This window comes from Chaetodon trifascialis, chromosome 16 (genome assembly GCF_039877785.1).
Source record: "Chaetodon trifascialis isolate fChaTrf1 chromosome 16, fChaTrf1.hap1, whole genome shotgun sequence".
NCBI classification, from domain to species: domain Eukaryota; kingdom Metazoa; phylum Chordata; class Actinopteri; order Chaetodontiformes; family Chaetodontidae; genus Chaetodon; species Chaetodon trifascialis.
Window position 1 is genome coordinate 13603671 of NC_092071.1, and position 22130 is coordinate 13625800.

The 22130-nt window shown below is 39.8% G+C and overlaps 1 protein-coding gene across 3 annotated transcripts in view; it reads right to left on the reverse strand.

Annotated features, from left to right (window-relative positions):
* Positions 1 to 697: 697 nt before the first annotated feature.
* The window catches only part of LOC139345105 (neurexin-2-like), a 111463-nt gene continuing 90030 nt past the window's right edge, over positions 698 to 22130 (reverse strand). For all 3 annotated transcript variants that reach the window (XM_070983591.1, XM_070983590.1, XM_070983592.1), the window contains 6 exons: positions 17362 to 17543; positions 11241 to 11412; positions 8285 to 8374; positions 6612 to 6940; positions 4453 to 4537; positions 698 to 3212 (listed from right to left, as the gene is read on the reverse strand). In XM_070983591.1, coding sequence (XP_070839692.1) covers positions 2410 to 3212; positions 4453 to 4537; positions 6612 to 6940; positions 8285 to 8374; positions 11241 to 11412; positions 17362 to 17543 — 1661 coding nt within the window. In that variant the 3' untranslated portion in view covers positions 698 to 2409. The remainder of the gene's footprint in view (positions 3213 to 4452; positions 4538 to 6611; positions 6941 to 8284; positions 8375 to 11240; positions 11413 to 17361; positions 17544 to 22130) is intronic.

Here is a 22130-nt window from a genome sequence, read left to right on the forward strand (position 1 = left end):
TGGATCACGAAGAGCAGGCCAACCGGTTTAATGTTTCGTTCTCATTGCAGCTTCACGGGTTCAAGTCAAGTCAGGCCTCACTGAAATCCATTTTTGAATGGAGACCTGAACTAGACACCAGTGTAGTGTAAGGTGCAAAAAAGACACTTAAACATTTAATTTTAGCATAAATAATGAACATCCAGGCATTACTAACATACCATACAACTATGCAGCACCCGAAAGAGAAAGTGAGCAAGAGAGAGAGAGAGAGAGAGAGAGAGAGAGAGAGAGAGAGAGAGAGAGAGAGAGAGTAGATGATGATGAAACTCAAGTGTAAGACACATTTTTAAAAACACATCATGACCTGCAATTTGTGTGAAACGCTGTTTCTTCATGTTAAATATGTTAACTTGCCTTGTTAGCAAAGTGTGACCTTTGTATGAATACATCACCTTGAGCCCATCGCCATAGATTGATATTTGTAAATCTGTGGCTATAGAGGGTCACTTGTGTTAACATAATATACTGATTTATATCATAATTGTTACCTGAAATCCTGATTCATGTCAGCTCGCTGTGAATTCCCCTGACTTAGAAACTGCATTATTTTCAGTGTGTGTGTGTCTACGTGTCTATAATGTACATTCAATAATAAAAGGCTGATAAAGAGCATTTTTTTGCAAATCTACAAAAATCAACACACAACACAGGTGTGTACAAAGTATATAATCAAGTGTATTTTCATCTTTATCCACGTTCTGTACACATATTAAGATCCATTTCACATGAACACTATACAATAGCAATGAGTGAGGAATGGAATATTTTCTGAGTGCTGAGCAGCTCATGTTGAATGGCACTTTCATAAAAAAAGAACAAGAAATCACAGAGCATGAATAAGTAAATGTAGACATAACACAGAAAATGGCTTTATATTATCAGATCCATTGAGTAACAGATTCAGCACATATAAAATGCACAATGCAACAAAACATTTGTTTGTTCCGTCCTTGTGTTTTCTCTGCATAATCTGAACCGTAAATAATGCAAAAACATGTCTGCAGCTATCAGAGGAGTGTGCTTTTTGTCTGGATTAAAGTAAAAGGCAATCTAAAATGTAATGTGTTAAGAGGAGTGGTAACAAGATACATCGAAATATCAGAGAAATATCAATACAATTCACAAACCTTCAATTATTCATCTCATAGAATAGTCTTTTAGTAACTGATAGAAAAGAAACAATACATGTTTGGCTGCTTTACAAGGAATATCTATGTCTCAAAGATATGTTTACATTTTCTGTGTGCTTTTGAATTATCCCATGACAGTTTAGAGTAAGGAAAAGATCAAGAGAGAGCCAGCCTCTGGTGAGCCGGGTTGGTTCCCTCTTTCTGAGAAGACAAGCTTCCTCGAGATGTGATTCTGTGTTCTCCCAAAATTCCTGTGAAGTTCGGGCTCCAGCGGGTTTTGATGTGGTCGTGAAAACGGCGTCGAAGGGGCAGCGCGTCTCAGTTGTTTCTTCTTTTTCGTACCTATTCCCCTGCGTACACAGCACTTTTTCAATCTGCTAACCTCTATATGTACACACAAGCAATGTTTACAGAGAAATACCTTCACTGGTGTAGACTGACTCATTCACAATTATCCCTACTTGGAATGGCATGGCTGACATAATGTTTCTGATCAATCATACTATAAGGTTCACTGGCCAGAGTGTGTTGAGTGATTTAATAATCCCTTTAAAATGCTGTATTTTTGCTAAATATCATGCTTCATTTATGATACTGCACCAGCAACATAATACCATCTCTTGTGGACAGAGGCAGAATAACTAAAACCACATAACATAACATGGAGGCTGCAGAGATGGTGTCTCATCCGAATAAAGGCTTTCTTCTCCAGCATACTCAGAATTACTGCGCTGCTCTCTGCTCATCTACCATAAAAATTCAATAACTTGCCTGGTTCTGCCTCATATGTATGTCATAATGGGGCCATTGAGACTTGAGATAGAGCATTACAAAGAAGTACAAAGAAAACATTTAGGCAAATCTGTCCGGATGTTCTCAGCATTTTCTTCACTGTACCATGCTATATACAAAGCCAAAGTGGATATGCCTCTTCATAGCTTGTTAAAAACTTAAAAAAATGAGCAAAGAATTGGTGTACGTGGACCGAGTGCACGCAGTGACACAGAGGATGAGTCAGATCTTGAGCCATAGATGAGGATTTTATCACAAACACGAGCTGGGCAACCTTGACTTTTGAGAGAAACGAAACTGTTAAAAGCAAGATACAATTGCTTTGTGCAGTTGTTTTTTGTGGCCTGCGAAATCTCTCTGATGGTCGACCTGACAAAACAGGGGAGCAAAACGAAAGCTTCCTCTCTCATCCTCTTGTCTCAGTTCACACTCGCCTTCTCCGAACTCAGACGTAATATTCTTTGTCTTTGTTCTTTTTGCCCTTTGTGATTGCCTTGGCCACAGAGGCCGTTGCTGTGCTTTTGTCTTTGACCACTGCTCCGTTGCCCTCCACAGTGGAATTGTTGGCAAAATTGTGGCTCTGGTCTGTCTGGTAGGAGCCCTCGTCCCGGTTGCGGTACTTGTACATGGCATAGAGGAGGATAAGAATGCAGAGAGCAGCAGCAGCCACAATACCAACCACCATCCCAGTGGTGCTACTGGACTCCCTGATCACCTCCACGGCACCGGGTTGGCTCTTTTCATCAGAGGCTGTGGGGTTGGCTGTGGGCACATGGGGAAAATTGGGGGGGTAAGTTAGTCCTGGTGTGTTTCGGGAGGATGGAGGAGCAGGGGGCAGAAGCACCTGGTCGCGGGTGTTCATTTTGCCTGCGGGGATGTGGAGCTGGTCAGGGTTGGTGGTGGGAACATAAGGAGGTAAGGGGCGGGGTTTCTGGACTCCACCCTCACCAGCGGTGGGAGGTGGAGGAAGGACTGTCCTGTCAGTGACCATGGGGGAGTTATTATTGTAAAAGTCCTCGTCATCTGATTCCGTCATCTCCCCAGAGCCGAAGGCCGAGACCTCCACAGGGTCACCACAGTCCTCCTGGTCCGGGGGGCAGGAAGGGTGAGGAGGGAGTATCAGGGACTCTTTGGTGGTTTCAAGTGGGGATAGGAGGGTGGGGGGAGGAGGGATGACGGGGTAGCGGGTGGCGATGGATGGGGGCTCAAGGGAATCCACTGTTATAATAGGCAACACTAATTCACCTCCTAGAAAGGAAACAGAAAAGGTAGGGGATCCTAAATTAGAACAGCATTAAAATTAAAATTCTGGCTGAAAAGTGGCGCTCATTAAAATAGAGGCTGCTCATTATGTCAAATATTACTGAGGAATCAGACTAACATTAGCTGGCTTATCGGGGATATCATTTATAGCTATCACACATATTATCCTGATCTACAATACAAGGTTATTTATCAACATTTGGCAAAAACAAACTAAAACCACCGTGACGTTCTTGAATGATATATAGAGTTCTTGATCGGTATATGGAGCCAATGTGTGGGCGTGCAGATTAAGAATGTTCAGAATATTATGAAAATACAATACAAGAACGTTAAAGAGCTCACATGTAGACACAAACATACAAGATGACCCATGAAAGGCGGCAGCTGAATGAAGAGCATATAACAAAGAGAGCACATGACAAACAAAGAACAGTAAATTAAAACTGCCATGCTGCTGTATGCACATCTGGAGGGAGGGGTTGAGGGGTGGCAAGAGAAATCACAGACAGGTTATTGTGTGTAGGAATCACATGTGGAATATCGTGGCTGGATCTATTCAATCACTCTCTGGACAAAGATTGCTCAATATATTCAGCTGCATATAAACGATATATTCTCCTGTATGAGCGATCACAGCGTGCATTGACATTTTCCTTTGATTTGACTCCGAGGTCAGAATGTCTTCTGGTTGCAGGGGAATGCTTCAACGAGTTTGGTTATTTATGGCTGCTAGCTTCTGTTTCATCATTATTTGAGTCACACTTTGCAGGGCCAGGCAACAACAAACAATTCTGATAAGGTCAAATTAATAATTGAGGCAGCCATAATAAGGGCAGACTTCTTCTTAAATTCCACAGCTTGTTTCTGTCACAAGCCTGATCTCCTGTCTACTGTCGTCTGCCCTTAATGACTGCAGTGCACTTCATAAGGATTTTCTTCCATCCAATTTAGCGAGTTACAGACATGACTTAAAAGCTAACATACTGGGTGAATTGGTGCTAGTTGAGTATCCAAATGAGGACAGCTATTTGACGGAGCCCCTGAATAAATGAGCGTGTGATAGCTGCAGAAACATGAAACTGGGAAGGGAGAGTGGAAAATGTGACTCTAATGACGGCTGTCTGAAGTCAGTGCGTTTTGTCTACAGTCTTGGGTAAGAGCAACATTGTTCAGAGCTGGATGAGAGCTGCACTCCCACCCTTTTTTGTCGAGGCTGACCCACCTGTTCCTGGCTCGCACTCTTCCAGATCCTCATCATCACTTGGACACTCAGCTGATGCCACCAAAATATCATCAGAGTTCTGCGGCTGAAAGGAAAACAGAGAGTTGCTTTTATCAAACACACGGTCAGCACGTTCCCATCGTCTCCATTTGTGCTCACTTTGTTTTCTGATTGTGTTTGCTGGCTGACGGTCCTGTTTGAGGAAAGAATGCAATATTCAGCACTGTACCACTTTATTGTTTTTGCTCGGAGCCACGCTAGTAAGACTACAAATCCAAAATGTGTCCATATGCAGCAGCTTTCCATCCTTCACCCCCGTGGCAGCACTTCATATGTTTATGAACAATGCAAGAGCCCTTCTGATGCAGAGTAAATGCTCAGTAGGATAAATGTGGTCCATGTTTTCAGCTAACTCTATAAACCGATTCCAAAAAAGTTGGGACATTGTGTAAAATGTGAATAAATATCAAATTCAGAATAAGCATCCCAACCTTTTTGAACTTGGGGTTGTATACAATTTGCTTTTTTTACATTTTCTTTACATTATTATGCTATTGCAAATTTACACTTCAGGGCTTCTGTATATTTAAATTGGATTTTACGGTGCACAATGGACTGAGAATACCTGAGAAGAGAAGGGAATAGATGGTTTGCTAATGGGTTACTTGGATAAACTGAAGATACAGCAAAGGTAATTTCAGGGAAACTGGACAAGAAAAATGTAATGAAGAATGCACTCTGTATTTTTATTAGGAGAGGCTTGGGGATTTTTGTTTGAAACCTCAGAACTCCGAGTACAACAGCTGAAATCCTTCCAATTTGGCCGGTTTGCAGCATTTTGGACTAAAATCAACTCATATGAAATGGTGGTCGGTAATATTCACCAGTCTGGATGCAGTATTGTGACTGCTCAGTGTGTGAAAATCTGTTCTGCAAATATATTCAATAAAGATTCTTTTTTGCATAGCTGCACTCCTTCAAAAATAGACTGAAGCACGAGTATCTTATCTTATCCTGAATTATACGAAGAATTCAGAACCAGATATGTGGGACTAAACGTGTCGTAACATGACATGCATATGATATTATAATTATAATGCATATGATATTTCATATATACATGAAGCATTTGAAAATAAGGGAAATTTGATTTTAATTATTTCATGTTAGAATCTCTTGAGTCTCAGGTATGATGGGTGTAGTTAGAAATATATACAGACGGTGGTGTGTCTTTATTTCAGGCTTAAGGGCAACTTTTGTCTTGATTATAAAAAAAAAACAAAAAAAAAACATAACAACTCTCCTTCTTCAGAGGGGTCACGTTCAACTCCACCCCTGCACATTTCACATCAGAGTTCACCTTCCTCTGAGACTCAGCTCTTCAAATCGGAATAAATTTTAAAATCAGAAAAAGAAGCCAATTTTTTTCTGTTATTTCATTTTCAATGAAAAGCTTTCAAATTGCGTGAAGGAACAGCTTTCCAAAGTTAAGTGCCATGGGCACAGCAAGTGCAGAGAGAATCCAAGGATTCAGATGTATTCTCTGATCGTCCTTGGTTATGTAATTGTGCTCTTCTCTTTACACAGGTTGGCACAGTAGGATCTAGTATTACAGCTGTACATATTAAACCACCATGAACAGAATAGTTTAGATAGTTTAGAATAGATAGTTTAGAAGAATGTATATAGTGACATTGGGAGAAAATAAGCATGAAGGATCAAGGTGCATCACTTTACACCTGTACAGAGAATATCAAACAACTTGTAGCCAACAACTTGAGAACACTCGCAAACTATCATTAGCTCATATGTTAGCATATTAGCAGTAAATGTAGAAAAAAGATTGGAATAGCCTACTAACACATAATAAAAATGGTTATGTATGTTAACTTCTTCTTCTTAGGTTCTTAACACTATCATTTATTTCATTCATAATTACTAATATTTGGATTGACACAATGAGCCACTTTCAGTATATCCAGAAGAGCATCAGCAACTGCATAATTTAATAAAAAACAATACTCAGACACTTTGATCAGTTTTACCTCCTGGAAAAGTGTTGACAACAACCTCATCTAAGTTATAAACCAATTCGCCACAGACTGCTGATAAACTAGAATCCAGCTCTCTTCTACTTTTCCTTCATACTCCCTTCTGACCTTTGAGATGCTCTCCCTCAAGCTGGGTGAGCGCTGCCTGCGGGTGGTGGTGGTGGCCATAGTGGTGGTGGTTTCCATGATTGTGGTGGACATATCGGACACCGCCAGCGGGGTGGCGGAGGTGGTGTCGGTGGTCAACACGGACAGTGAGTCCCCGACCAGACGAAGATTTCCCTCCACCTGCACGCTCGGATCATTTTCTGCTGCAAGTTTCAGCACCTGGAGACCGTTGTAGTAGAGGCCTGAAATCTGACCCTGGAAGGGCCGACCCTTGTCATAGCCGCCAATTTTAATGGCTGCCTGGCTGTTAAAGATGGTCAACTGTCTCCCTAAAGTCAGGCAGAGACATAGAGAAAGAGAGAGGTGGAAAAAGGGAGAGAATGGTGGAGCAGACATATAGAAGTCACATGGGAGAGCTTGCACAGGGACATGATTTGAACCAGGTGGGTTTTAGGGAACAATAGTAATTAGTCACTTATTTAAAGCTTGATTTAGATGTTAACTTTAACAGGGGAGGGTTAGTTAGCAGCAAGTTTATAATTTAGACTTTACACATGCATGGTTACAACCATCAGAGGAGGCTTAATGTCTGTATTTAGGTGCCTATTTAAGCATTTTGGTTGGACAGAGATAGTCATTTTGAATCATCACTGAGTTAGGAAACTGTCTGCAGGGAAAAATGGGTTTATTTATCTCTTAACTCCAGAACAGATGGTGCAAAGATGCATATCACTTAGCCTCTTTTTTTTTTTTTTTACAAAGATGGGCAAATTATTAAAATGTCTTACTATACTTCAGACTGTGTAAAGCTAAATGACAACAGCTTAACATCCCTCCCTCCACTGACTTCATCAGCCATTAGGCCATTGAAACATGCTCTGGTCTGGGTTGCCCCTAGTCCAATTGTTTCACCTCCTGAAAGGGGCACTGATATCTAACAGCACCATTGTCAGCAGCTTCACTGATAAGCCGAGATATATCAGAGGAGGAGGACTGCGGTAATGAGCCCATCTCAAGAGAATACTTATTAGCAAAGTTAATGGCTGCAAACAGTGAGCCTGTCAGGGCTGTTTTGTCGCAGCAAAGGAATCTTCATGCTTGAGAGTCTGACATGGTCGTTGTAGTACAAGGTAAAGCAATACAAGGTTGAAGGGAACAAGACAGGGAAAAGAAGATATTTGGTATGATCACATCCAGGAGTTATATTTTAAAATGTTCAGTTTAGGAGGAGTGAGACCTGGTCAACTTACGTCAGTTTCACTGGTGTTAATGGAAACGTTACACAGCATTTTAATGTTTTTATGTAAAATAATTACACACAATATCTAATTACACACATTGGTTAAAGGGGACGGTAGAGGGTTAGACAGGGGTTATGTGTTTTTAGTTAATTGGTTTAAAATCGTTGTTAAGGTGCAGCTTGTCCACAAGGTGAAAGGATGACAAAGAATACGTGGCACGCATGCTATACCCCTTAGCTTTGACACCTATTTTGAATTTCATTTGAAGCTATTTTGTGGTCATCCAAATTCATAGCCAATAGAAATTCCAATTAAAATGGAGGTATACATCTGGGTAACTGGATCCTTGTCACCCTTGTCTTCTGGCACTGCACCTCTCATGGGCAAAGATTATTTAGTAGTTAATTAATTAATTAATCAATTAATTTTTACCTTTATCGAGTAGCCACTCGTCAACTACCCGACCAAGTCTGTATGGGATTCTTTGTCTAGCAATAGCCAGTCGTTCATTATCATAGTGTCCTTCAAAGAATTTGGAGAGACAGATTAAAGGTTAAAGTCTGCAAGCTGAAAGATCACATGGTTAGAAACAGTGTTATAATGGCTAACAGGTTTAACAAGTTATCAATTTTAACCCAGCTGTGAGTTAAAAGAAACTTGTGCTTTACTTAGTCTTGTCTAGTTAGTATAAGAAACAGTGTTAATGCTAATTAGAGTCATGTTTAGGCTATTTATAATGTGCTACACTAGTTAGTGTTATTTAGCTAATTTTTTAAGCAAAGCATAATCTTAAGTAAATACCAACTACTGTAAAAAGTAAAATAATTTTATGTACTGTATAAAAAAAGAGGTTAATTCAGGTAAACAGAAAAAGCATTAAAAATCAGCCACTTCAACAAAGACAATCAGTTGTCGCATTTAAACAGCGATACGCATTCTGTGGTTAGAGCAGAAACAGATATCAGTCATAGAGGGCCAAAGTCTCAGCCCACTGTGCATCTTTATAATACACTGTACGCCATACTGCAGCTCCCAGGAGATAATACAGCACGTTGCACAAGTTGTAATTGTTGAATTCTTATGCCATCATATGAGACTTTCAAACTTTATTAACAAGTCCAGTAGTGGATAAAGCCCTTCTTAGTTTCGTGCAATCGGGGCTACTAGGACACGCGCTGCTCTCAAGCAGGGCAGGACTTCGGCTCTCTATTTAACACATGCAAACACAGAAGAGTAATTAATAAAATGGAAACTACAACAGGAAATGTACTGCATGACACAAACTTCAAGAGTACGAATTGCCACAGTAGGCCAGTTAATGTTAGTGCCATAAATACTTTTCATTCATTCTTGTACTTATCTAGCACTGAAAGGTTTCTATCAATCATCAGCCACGCCGTTCTGACTTGTAGAGTACCTTGTTCTTTGTAGAGTTTGTAGAGCAAGTTACTGCATATGAAAGCATGTTTACCCCACACATTAATAATGAATAAAAATGTCAATAAATAGATAAAACTGAACAAAGCAACAAACAGTTCAAGTCAGCGGTGTTGTTGGACATGGGATAGTAATGAATGGATAAAAAGGATTAGGATTATAGCACAACATGGAAGAGGAGGCACAGTACATGACAGTGCGTGACAGTTTAAGTGAAGCTTTCCTAGACTGTGTTTTTACTGTAAGCTTCAATTTACGGCAGGTTTTAAGATAAGTGAAGCTGCACATTCATTGAACCTTTGGAGAGCTGTGGGCAGAGCCCTTGTATTGGAGGCACTGTATATCATGCCTCACTTACATTGTTCGATCTCCATTTAAAGCCAAAAAAGATCAATTATGTTTCCTTATACTCTTAATTGTCACCTGTGTGATGTACACTCCCTTTACAGCAAAAGCACCTTTTTTTGTGATTGCTGCTATTATGTGCTTTAGTAATTTACCATTAGAAATGTTTCAAAAACCACTGATTACTGAGTGGGAGCTGAGTGTACACACAACACACATGGCCGTCACCATTACACGATTTTAATTTATGTGCAACTGTGGCGTGTGTGTGTGTGTGTGTGTGTGTGTGTGTGTGTGTGTGTGTGTGTTTTGAGCACCAGCTGGAGGTAGAGAGGGGACTTGGTTTCCTCCCGCTATGCCGGCTGTTGCACCTGTTCTTAATAAGGTTAATTGGTTGATTGGTTCAGAACAGGTTAAAGCACATCTGGTCATGACCACATTATGAATGTTTTTTTTTTTTTTGGGTCCATATCAAATATGGGTGTGCACAAGTTGGTTTTGGGTGGTGAAAATCACTGTTTTTCACTGAGATGTATCCTCTTGTTGTGCATTTACAGATTCCTCATTTTGTTTGTTTGCCTCTGCAGATCGAGAATGCCATGAATGTATTTGAAAGCCAGAATAAAATCTGATTTTATATGTTACTGAGGACATGATGCCCTAACATATACATCAAGATAAGGTAACACTTCTATCCCCTGGTGGGGTAATTCATTATTGTGTATGTTTAGGTCTACAGTATTCGATGTGACAACATCTAACAGTTACCTCGACACCAACCATATAATGAATTTGAAAAAACATGTAGGACTTGGTCACCATAGAGCTGAGCCCTTTAAGTGGCAGAATACAGTATGAATTTAGTCAAATCCATCAATCTGTTTATGTAAAACAGACATTATGGAAAGGTCACCTTTCCATAATGTCCCTTACTGCTCACTGGCAGAGAGATGAATGTAAATTTAGGCAACAAGAATATATCAGCTGAATTAATAGCAACATCCTCACCCTGGTTATTCAACACTGTTTCTTGGTTAGATCAACAACAAATAGATAAATATTATATTAGGCTTGTATGGTATATCTAGAAAATCCTGCCACATATGCACATCTTTAATATGCGTCGTGAAAATCTAATTATAGAGGAAAGATTAGGAAAAAAATGCTGCTTTAATTTGCTGTAAATTAACATCTTTTTCTCATCTGCCACATCCTTCCCCACCTGTCTGCCAAACTGGCTGCAAAAACGACAGCGGCTGATGAAAGCCCTTTCATTGCTAGATATACTTAGCGATGCATCCTGAGGCAAATGTATCAATTTCAGATTATTATACTGTGCAGCCAATATGGCATGTCCAGTTGTACGCACGTGGCAACTTAATACATAGCTTGCAGAGCGATGAAATAACTAGACGGGAAAGCAGAATTAAAATACGCCACTGGGCAAATTGCCAATCAGTTTTTTTGCAAACAGTACATTTCACAACTGCGCATTCCAAAATTTACGTTTGATAGGCAGACATGCAGTCCTCTCTCACTGATTCAGATGCTCCATGCCATCTATCTACTTATTATATAACCACAAGGTTCATGCAAGCAGTCTTACCTGGTGGATAACGCTCAATGACTGGATGGTTGTCCACCTGGAGAGTGGCATTGCCACCGCTGCGTGTGAAGCGTACAACATGGTACTTGCCGTCATTTACTATGACAGCAGGCTCGTCAATGGTGATGTCATCTGTCCCCACATTGAAGATGACACCGATTTTCCCTTGATCCTGCAGGAGAAAAAGAATGAATGCGACACATTAAACAAAAGTTGTACAGTACAGTGAAACAGAGATTCTGTCTACTCCAGAAGTCTTGTTTAAACAGCATAACCTTAGTGACATAGACAATATGTTCATTTTTTTCTTTAGGGTCCAACACCATTCTCCCTCAGCAGCCAGCTCAGGTTTCCTGATGTCGATCACTTTTGACAGAAGCCTGCTGCTTCTTGTTTGGTTGACCAACTTCTCTCCCTGTCAGCTGCTGCCTGCTCCTGCAAACCTTCCTCAAAGATCAAATCTGCGTCTCAAGCCGGCCTTTGGGTGACACTAATAAGAAACATTGAAAACAAACTGTGTGGGGTCTCCGCGCTGCCTTGCACTCTTTCTAAATGCTACACAAGGTCAAAGTGTTAATATGGTTAGAAGAGACATTATCAGAGTACAGAGTACCCTTTAATTCTGCTGACTTTCTACAAACTGTTATTGCAATACCCTTTGTAACTGTGAAGAAAACACAAATATAAAATTCTCACATGCATGTTGTGCACATTGGTAAAACCTCATTACATTGCATAATATTAATAATATGTGACTTTCAGGCTGTGCAGCTTCATTTGTCTCTCAAGGCTCTGCAAGTTTTTATTCAAACAACCTCTAGTAGCTGGCCGCACTTTATCACACCTTCAACCAGAGAGGGCAAGTAAACAGTGAAATTGGCTGGGTGGTGTTTTATTGAAATGAAATGCTGCAGACTGCTGGTCCTGCACAGTGCATGGAGTGCACAGTATTTACTGGACTTATACACAAGGTGTAAATATCTTCCACAGTGGGTCTTGCATTGCATTTGGTTTCTCTGGCTTTACTGTCAGAACTGACTTCCACAGCTTATTCCTTGGCATGTGCCATTTAATATAACTGATGGTTCCCTTTCTCTCATACCTCCAGTACTGCATAACTGACTCAAAGACCAGAATTTCAAATATGTCGACAGAAATACTTCTTTTCTTGCCTTGATGGCGGCTGCTATTGTGTAACGTAAAACCTGTCTCAGAGCTTTGCACTTTCTGTCTAATCATATGTAAAATCCTTCTAGAAACCATTTGAATTTTAATAATTATTCATGCTGACACAGTTGGTGTTAAGTACAGAAAGTGTTAAATCAGAGACCTTGAACCTACCATTAATAGTCCGGTTTTAAGCTTTCAGCTTGTTTTCTACAGGAGCTGACTGCAAACACAGCCCTGTTATCTTTGTTGAATCATAAACTGATTTATGACAGTTGCCTGATCAAATCTACACATCAAGAAGAGGGATTATCTTTGTGACAAATGTTACATACAAACATGAGTTGAGAAACCAAATTATCACCTTTTCAGTGTGCATAATTTGTATTCCTTATACTGTCTGTAAGAAATCTCTCTTGTTTACTGATATTCTGTACACACAGAGCTATTTGGTTGTCCATGGTTTAATCACTCTTCCCATGAAGCAAACCGATGAGTACTCATTAGGCAACAAACAGGGTAGTATGGCCTCGGGTCAAATCTCAGCCCTCTGTTGCTCTCTGGACAACAATTAACATCTCCAGGGCCAGAGCATTCTGCCGAGGGCTTCATATGGCTTCAACAAAAGAGCTGCTTTTATTTTTGCTAACTCACTCTTAGTGCACGATTACAAAACATCCCTGAAGCACCTTTTGACAGCTCACAAAGCAACACTACTGCACCCGGTTTCAGTAAACAAAACTTTGGCCTTTCCAGTTCACTTTTCTTTTTGCAAGCGGCTACTAAATGCTCATGTGTTCTGCTATAAGCCTGGTCGGGCATGTCCTCATGAAAAGTTTCCCACCAAGCTGTTTTGACATCAGCTCTGATGGAGAAGGCATTTCCTGGGAGTATTGCTGGTTTGCACTGGAGCGTTGCGATCTCAGCTGCAGTCTCCGATCATTCGTATCAGAGGAAAAGGACAGATTGTTACAAAAGATATGTTATGATAAAGATTTCTCACTGATGAGATGAAAAAGAAAAAAGGACTTCAGCATCTTCAGTGATGGGACACCAATGTCACCTGAGCATTGATTGGACATGTCATGATGGTTTTAAGAAGACAAGCACATCTGTCTATTTGTTACCAGCCAGATGTCTTTCTCTGTCTCAGATACATTTAGGAGACTCTTTACTGGCACCTGCTCCTCGCAGGCAGGTGAGAGTTTGCGTTTACTGTGTTGGGAATTGAGAGATTTCTCTCTCTTATTCCAACAGGGAATGATAAAGTGATTAGTGATAGATGTGTTTGGCTAACATAAAATGAACCTAGTAAATAAAAGCAATTGTTTTGCTATTTTTTAAATCCAATTCCTTTCAACAACCCTTTTCTTTGTAAATGAGATTGCTGGATGAAAATGACGGATCATCAAATAACAAAAAAAAAACCAACCCCAAAAACTTCAAACTGCTTCATGCTTAATGGGAGCTGTTTCCTAATTCCTTTGAACTGTTGCACGTTTTCTGAATGATCAAAGGCACCTATTTTCTCTAAAGTGATTTCAATCTGAAAATATTCAGTTATGACTGTAAGATGTGTTGCAGCGGTGAGAAAAACTCCAAAAGAACACTCTTCTTTAGTTATAATATTTAGCAACCACAGCACACAGCATCAGATTTGTGCCTGACTATCATAAAATTGAAATGAAGCACAGCAAGAAGGCAGGTTGAACTCTGCCTTTGAAAGTGCCCTTCCGAAATATGCACATTCATGAGTTTTGTGTGAAGCGTTTCCATTCCTACAGAGAATGAGGCAGAATATTTATTAAGAAAGCTTTTCCTTTTCAGAATTTAATTCTGAGAGCCAAATTGCTGCAGCCGTTGCTCGATTGATGCACTTGCACATTAAAATGCATAAGAAATCAACTTATGGGATCAGGTCCACCAAAACCTCAGCAGGTTGCTGTATAACGTCATCATCCCTTCTCCTTGAAGCTTCTCTCTTGTTAAACATTTCTAATTATCATCGTTTTGCACAGTGGATCCTCTGTTTTTGTTTCATCTTTCAGACACTCATTAAAAACATGACCCTTTGAAAGTAGCACAAGCTACTCTAATGTACTCTCTGGTGAATATGGAGATGGTTTGAGTAATTGGTTTTTGACGCCATCCTCAAAGTTACAGTTTAAGTTAAGCATGTGGCCATTTTAATGCAGCAATCTTCTGTGCGAGTAAGTATGTTTACTTTGTTGTCTGGAGTTGTTGGTGATTGAAATGCTGTTTTAATGAAGCATTTTAAACACTGACGGTCAGATGCTGCATCTGCAGCTGTAAAAACTCAATCTTTTCTTATTTTTCAGTCAGTTGGAATCTAGCGGTCTCTAATATCTGTTAATCAAGAGTATTTCACATGCAATGAAAGTGCTCTGTTCATACATCATTCATGACTTCTTACAGGTTGATTCTTAAGGAGGAATTTTGACCCTTTCATTGCACGATTTACACCATTTCAAGATGCTCTGCTGTGATTATATTTCTATATATTTATCATATTGTAGCTTTGAATAGCAAGATTGATTTCTGAGGAAGTTTTTAAAGACACAAATTCTCTTCTAAGGCACCTCAGCTGAAAACCCCCAAATCCCTGCAGCACTAAAAAACTCACATATCATTTGTTTCCTTTACTATTTTCAACTCTCCCCTGTGGCCAGTGTTATTTTGACCAGCTTCTCTTTGTCTTCACCTAGTTTACGCAGTCTTCCTCTTCTTCATTGGGCAAGCAGGGGAAGGAAACAGACATGTTTCATTTGATAAAATGTGGAATTGATAATATACATAAATAGAATTACAAGAAACACAGAACAGACAAGCTCAACACCCTCTGAACTGTTTTTTATCCCCCTCCACTGAGCAATAATAACGTGTCAAAGTAAGCAATCTGTCAGGGTGCAAGGACTTGGCAGATGCTGGAAAAATTTTTATCGGCTGGCGTTGCACACAGGCAGCAGTGTTTGCATTTACTAGCAGTCCATGGCTGGCAAGGTCAGTTTCACACTTTTAAAACTGGAAATACAATTTAAATGAGACAGTCAAAAAACATCCAGCAGAGGATTTTTGCACCAGGCTCATCTAGAAACTGAAAAATAAGCCAATCAAACTCTCAAAATGGGCACAAATACAAACATTTCATGTTAAATGTTACACAATGCACTTTAAAACGGGTTCTGGGTAGTGTCAGTATTATTTTACTACCTCAGCTTCTCTCTTTTGAGGGCCACAGTTAACTATCATTAACCGCCAGCTTGGAATAGTGAACACAATGGACTGAATATTACTACTGGATTGGACTGGAAGACACTGTAAATGTGAGTGCTGTGAGCATGGTCCCCTTTGATTCACTAAGTTTACCTCATTCGAACAACAATTTGAATCATGCCAAGACCAGCTACAGGTATGTAATACCTTAAATGCTCTTAGTATGTTTGCGGAAAATTAAATTCAAGACATCATTTTGTTTTTAAAGAAAAAAACATTTCTTTGCAGATTGGAAATCATTCTGAACATTATATGACGCAAATTCTAGACCAGGCCTGATGAAACCATAACAAAGTGTCTGCCAATCAGGGTCCAACTCCTGATTTTCGTTGTCTGCTTTGACAACATGTGCAATTTTAATTATGACACCGCACACAGACGTCTGACAGATCTCCCCTCTGGTCTTCATCATGGCACATCTGTCCTATGGCTACTTGCTAAACAGGCTGATTTCCCTCCAGAAAAAACACAGATGCCAGCAGCTGCTGAGGAGTCACTTGGTTCCACCAACAGACACGCGTGTTTATTTCCAGAAAACATGTCTCCGTCGTCTGACCTGTGCTCTATTGTTTTCCCTTTTGGTGGTCATAATATATTCATTCTTATTTTATCTCAGTATTTAGATACCATTAATGAGAGAATCATACAAGCTGTGACAAACTCTGCATTATGTTTTTGTGCCAAGAATAATGGTGTAAGTTACAAAGTTAGACCATAGGAGGTTTATCTATATTTATTTCCTTTTCATGTCACTTTATCAGGATGGCAGCCTCAGAATCTCCCAGCAAGCCTTTATGTGCTAATAACTTGCACCTTCATCATCATATCTAAGGAGAGGAAGGGTGACATTTTCCTCATTTTGGAGAAATCAACTTTGTCCAATACTTTGTCACCACTGTAGTCTTTTCTCTGTGAAATGCTTTCATGACACTCAGCTGTACTCGCACAAATTGCCATCTAAATATCAACTGAAGAAATGTATGTTTGTTTATTTGGTGCTCTTTTTTTCCATCAGCTTAAAAATGTTTGTTAGTCACCAGCTGTTTTCCTCCAAACACTGGGAAATATTACTCTGCAGTGTCGCTCACTGATTTCCTCAGGCATTAATATCGCTGTTTGTTATCTTGTGTTTGCAGACAGAGTGGACTAACTTCCACTGTTCCAGTTAGCTGCCCATTGTCCTGGTTTGCATGAGATCTAAGGATTTTGGGGGTGTTTTTTGTGTTTTTGACACTGCATTTATAAACAGAGTAATAGATTACTTCGCACAGTATGAACCGTAAGTGTTATTGAGGGTAATTTGAACCTTATTCTGCAGAGAATGAGCTCTCAAATTTGTCCCACCTGTCTTATTGATAACTCTGAAAGAAATAAAATATATGGCAAAACACATCTGACAGTCTCTCTGCATAACCACTCTTGGATTTAATACCTATGTACTTAAAATTTGGAATTGTAAGTTTCCAGGTTTTTGGATTTGGAAACCAGAAAGGGAATGAACACAAATATTCATAGAACTGCCTTAGAACGTATGAATAATGTATTTTAATCTGCTTTAAATGCTATTTTTAATGCATCCCAGCAGTGTGATACCCCGCCAATCTTCCAGTGATTTGTAACATTTGCGTTTAAAGCCTTAAACTCTGCCTCCCATCCTTACTATGTGCAGCTGAAGATAGTCTCCGAGCCCATGGGTGCTCTCCACTCGCACCAAGATGGCATCCTTCTGCTGAGAGCTGAAGCCCACGGCTAACCGGTCGGCTCGGGTGCTCGGCCGCTCGTTGGGGGCCCAGGTGAATGTGATGAGGGCCCCCCCTTTCCCAAAAATATATGTGGTCCCAGCTGGGAAAAGAGACAGAACAAGAAACAGCAGTCAGAGACATGAATGAGCAACTTTTCTGAGCTGGAAATAGGTAGAATTAACAATATTAGCAGGATTGCTTTGTTTATCTGATGAAATCTGGTTTAGTCTGTGCAGCTGCTGTTCAGTTTGAGATGTAGCTGCCTTCAAGGACAACTATTCCAATGTTTTTTGTTATTTTTAGTATTTAAAGTGCCATCCCCAGTATGAAGATGAGATTCCTCTCACCAACCCACAGCCAGTCCAGCCCCCTCCGCCCCACCGCTGTGCACACACACATGCTGTCTTTCATTTTTCAAAATAATGCAGTAGGCAGAGAGAAGCTCAAACCGGGAAGGAAGGAGGAAAGATTTGTCAAAGAGGTCTGCGTTCCTCTTAAATCACAGTTAAGTAGCCTAATTTGCAAATTATGATGAAGCTTTACATTCCCAGATGTGAATTAATGGCAGCAGTTGAGCGTTAAAGTCTTTTATTTTCACTCTTCCAAATACTACAATACAGCTATGGCCATTGAAAATGAGGGCAGAGCTTTAACCTGCAGTGAGTTCACAGAATTTAGCCAAACAGAACCTCCAGGATGAGGCATATAGATCTGCAGCTCAGCATGTGAGTAGTATTCTACTTTTTAACTGTCCATTTCACTTTAATGTAAGATATGAATAAGTAAGCGATTAATGTGAAGTGGCTGTTTTAAAAACGGATTAAAATTAATCCACCTTCTCACACAGTATGTAGCAATGGTGTCTGCTTAAATTTTTATCATGCACTCAACATTTCCATCTCCATGAGATGAATGAGGCATATAGGTGTTAATTAGTCATTTACAAGTCATGCTGGAATTGCTGAGATACCTGAGAAAAAGCATGCAGTCTTGTGCCAAAGGGTTATGATCATTTGCTGATCAGCTTGTAAATCTGACACCTCCATGTGATTTGATATGATTTATTTCTAACCCGTTAGACACCTCAGAATGGTGATTAAATATAAATTAGCTGAATTCTTTGGTTTGTGTGAGGACAGAAACATCAGAGATATAATCCATCTTTCATTGTCTGTGCAAATTCAAGTTGAGTGAGATCTAAGGGGCTGAATATTCTTTCGGGGGAGTTGGGATTACAGGCGCTGACGGCAAAACAGACAGAACCTGCTGTCCTCACATGAAAACATTACGCCATGAAAGATGCATGGTCATTATGATACAGGGTACAGCAGAAACAATTACCTGTAATAGCACACCACAATCCCTTGTTTTTCAGGCCTTGCTATAACACCTGAAATCTACGTGATGTTTTTAAACCTGAGATTTTTTTCTCCTCACCTTAAGTGAAGCACAGAGAAACACTTGAGACAAAATTGCAGCCTCAATTTCAACCATGTGCAAAGACATGAGTACTCTTCTGCTTGGTTTAATGGGCACTCACCACGAAGCTCTTCTTATTGACAGAAACTAACTGCCGGTTGGATTTCTTAACATTAAATGCTTAAGAGCACCTTGTACTGACTTTGGATTTAATTAAAAGGGCAGGTTCTCTCACAAGTGTTTGCTTCAAACCAAATTATTTCTTACTGAGGTAATCTTAATTAATGTCTGGGATTTGCAGTCAAATGTGAGTCTGTGACATTAGTTACATCAAGGAGGCTCGATGAGGGGTTTTATTGGTTTCGTCATTTCAGTGAATGTTATCTGCACCTGGCTTCCTCGTGTTACTACTTACTTACTACTACTCAACATAATATGGGGGGTGGACACATCATGAACCCGTGCGCAATCAAATAAAGGTTAATAAAGCAGCCCTGCATCAAATGCTTCTACTTTCGTAGGTAATGTGTGTTATAAGGACATCCGAAATACACACATTGCAAACAATCTCAACAAAAAATCACATGAATGCTGCGAGGTGAAAGGCTACAATATGACATTTCATTAGACCCTTCATGATTTCTAGCTTTGTTTGTTCTCGTGAAATGAAACAAACAAGCACACAAGCCATGATGTGGTCAATCACCATATTCTGAGACCCAATTTCACACCAGGTCTTGTTTCAAATTTCACTGGGCAATATAGCCTTGAACACCAATTTAAAAGGATACTCAGGAGACTCAAACCTCATGAACTTTTAGTACCCAATTTTGGATGCCTAAAAATTGGTCTTGGTAGATCATTACACACATTACATCCGGCAATATAGCGAGTAAAGATGTCACTATTAGAGAAACTGGATGTTTTTACCATAAATAAACTGCTGACAAACAGCTTACAAAAAAAATGTGAAATTCCGTGCGTGTTAAATGTGAAAGTTGATCCATGTGTGAAAACATCACACATAAACATATGTAGTTTTTAGACATTAGACAACAAGACGCTTCATTTAAAAGAATCATTTTCTTGTGTAATATCATTTCACATGTCATAATGCCACAAACACACAGCATGGGTGCTTGAGGTAGGAAAGACTCCTATGCGACTAACTTGCAAGTGTTACTGTCAGCAACAAGGTCGTGGGATTACATGGATGTTCATGTGAGGTTTCACATTCTCTGCATTGACAATATGGTGATATGGTGTTATATTATAACACCATATCTGGCTGATGTGAGGCATCCATATTTGTTTAGTATTCAGAAATGTCTGCATTAGTAAGTGCCACGTCAGATATATTGAAGTTTGTATCCCAATAACTCAGATAATAAATTCAGATTGAGGCTATGTGTGCTTTTGGACATTTTACATGCTAATCCATGAATGTTTCGTGTGTTTGTTTGTTTGTACTGCTGTTGAGAACTCATTACTAATATATTATATTATAAATTACTTCTTCTAATGTAAAAAAAAAAAGGTTTTCCCCCACTACAAGCAGCTAATGAACATGGGAACTGTAGTGTTCCAGTGCTGTGGGAACAGCACAGAGACAGTCAAAGGGTGGAAAAAGGGTGACATGAACCCGTGCAATGTGCATCATGAAATATATAACACTAATTCACCTGCAGGAAAACACGAAAGCATCTAATGACAGCATTAACTCCTGCATTACTCAAAACATTAAAGCATTTCATTACATCTTTCTGCCTCCCTGTTCTGTCTCCTCCTATCTCTTCTTTTCTCTCTGTGGCAGGCCTGCATCAAATAAAGCAAGCAGTAAATCAGTCTCGTTAAGATTATTACTATAAACATCACAGTTCTCTGCTCCAAGCAGCCCTCCTCTCTCTCTCTGTCGACTATCTCATGGGAGCACTCTGCTCTTCTCTCATGGCCATGGCCAATGCATCTGTGCTCGCATTATAAGGCTCCCTTGGAGATTTGCACGCGCAAAATGTGTTGCTGTATATCACATCATTATTAGTTGGGAACCTTGATGATTAATTGGACTGTAAACAGGCATTATAATACCCCGAGTACATGCTGTATTATTAATGCATATAGATGATATAGGATTTAGTATATTCACTGTAAAAATTTAATTGTAAGCATATAAAAGCCTTCTTGTTGGTTTAATACAGAGGTCAGCAGAATCATACAGCGATATTGCAGATTGCTTTGCTTTTCACAGGCATCTGTAATGGTGTCAGTGAAGCTCACAAAGAAACCGAGATTGGCTGTCACGTCTTAATGGACCTCTGCACAACAAATGTTACAGTATGGATTGTTTGTTTGTGCCAAGATGCATCCAACCCACTCAAACATCCTGTCCTTTTCATTTTTGCTCTCAGCCAGCTGAATACGCAAGAGACGAGGCAACATGCTCATAGGACTTGCAAAATACACTGAGACGCTGCTAATCATTTGCATCACACATAACACTTCAGACGTGGAAAGGTTTTAACGCACCCCCTGAGCTTGCTGTCGTAGAGAATTCCTGTGGCCTGAGTGAGTATTAGCTCTCATAATATTACTAATCATGACTTTTGAGAGGCTGAAAAATCATCATGAATCATATAAATGGCAACTAGTATCGGCTGTAACACTATGAACACAAAGCAGTGGAACACACAGTAAATTACTCATACTCTTATAGCGATGTAAAACATTTCTGGTGATAATGAACTCCGCTGGCAGAGTACATGTATTTTATACTTAAGTGCACCTGTGACTGTACAGTATATGGACATTTTTTTTTCAGTCAATAAATATTTCTGAATGACCTGCCAGCCTTCAGGAGGGCAAAATTGCATGAGTGCAGCACAGTATAGAGAGTGCTGCAGACACTGTTTGTGAAGGGAAAAAAGGGTACGTTACTGGAAAAACCAAGCTGATCGATTAAGAATATAAACTCATATAGATCTCTAAACTGTGAGCAGCTCTGCAGAAATGGAGAGTTATGGAGACATATTAAGTTTGAATTTGTCGTCTGACTTATGGCGTCTGAGGCACACTCCTTCCATGGTCTATTAAATACAGCTCAGTGAAATGATGATAATGAATAGCGCAGGCCAAAGTCTTACAGAGAGGACATATGGTCTTCAAGTTAAAATATGGCGTTCTGGTTAGAAAGCGGCACAGTACGGTGAGCACAGAATTTAGGAATCAAATCAATCAAATCAATTGAATGTGATCAATTGAAAGCCGCACT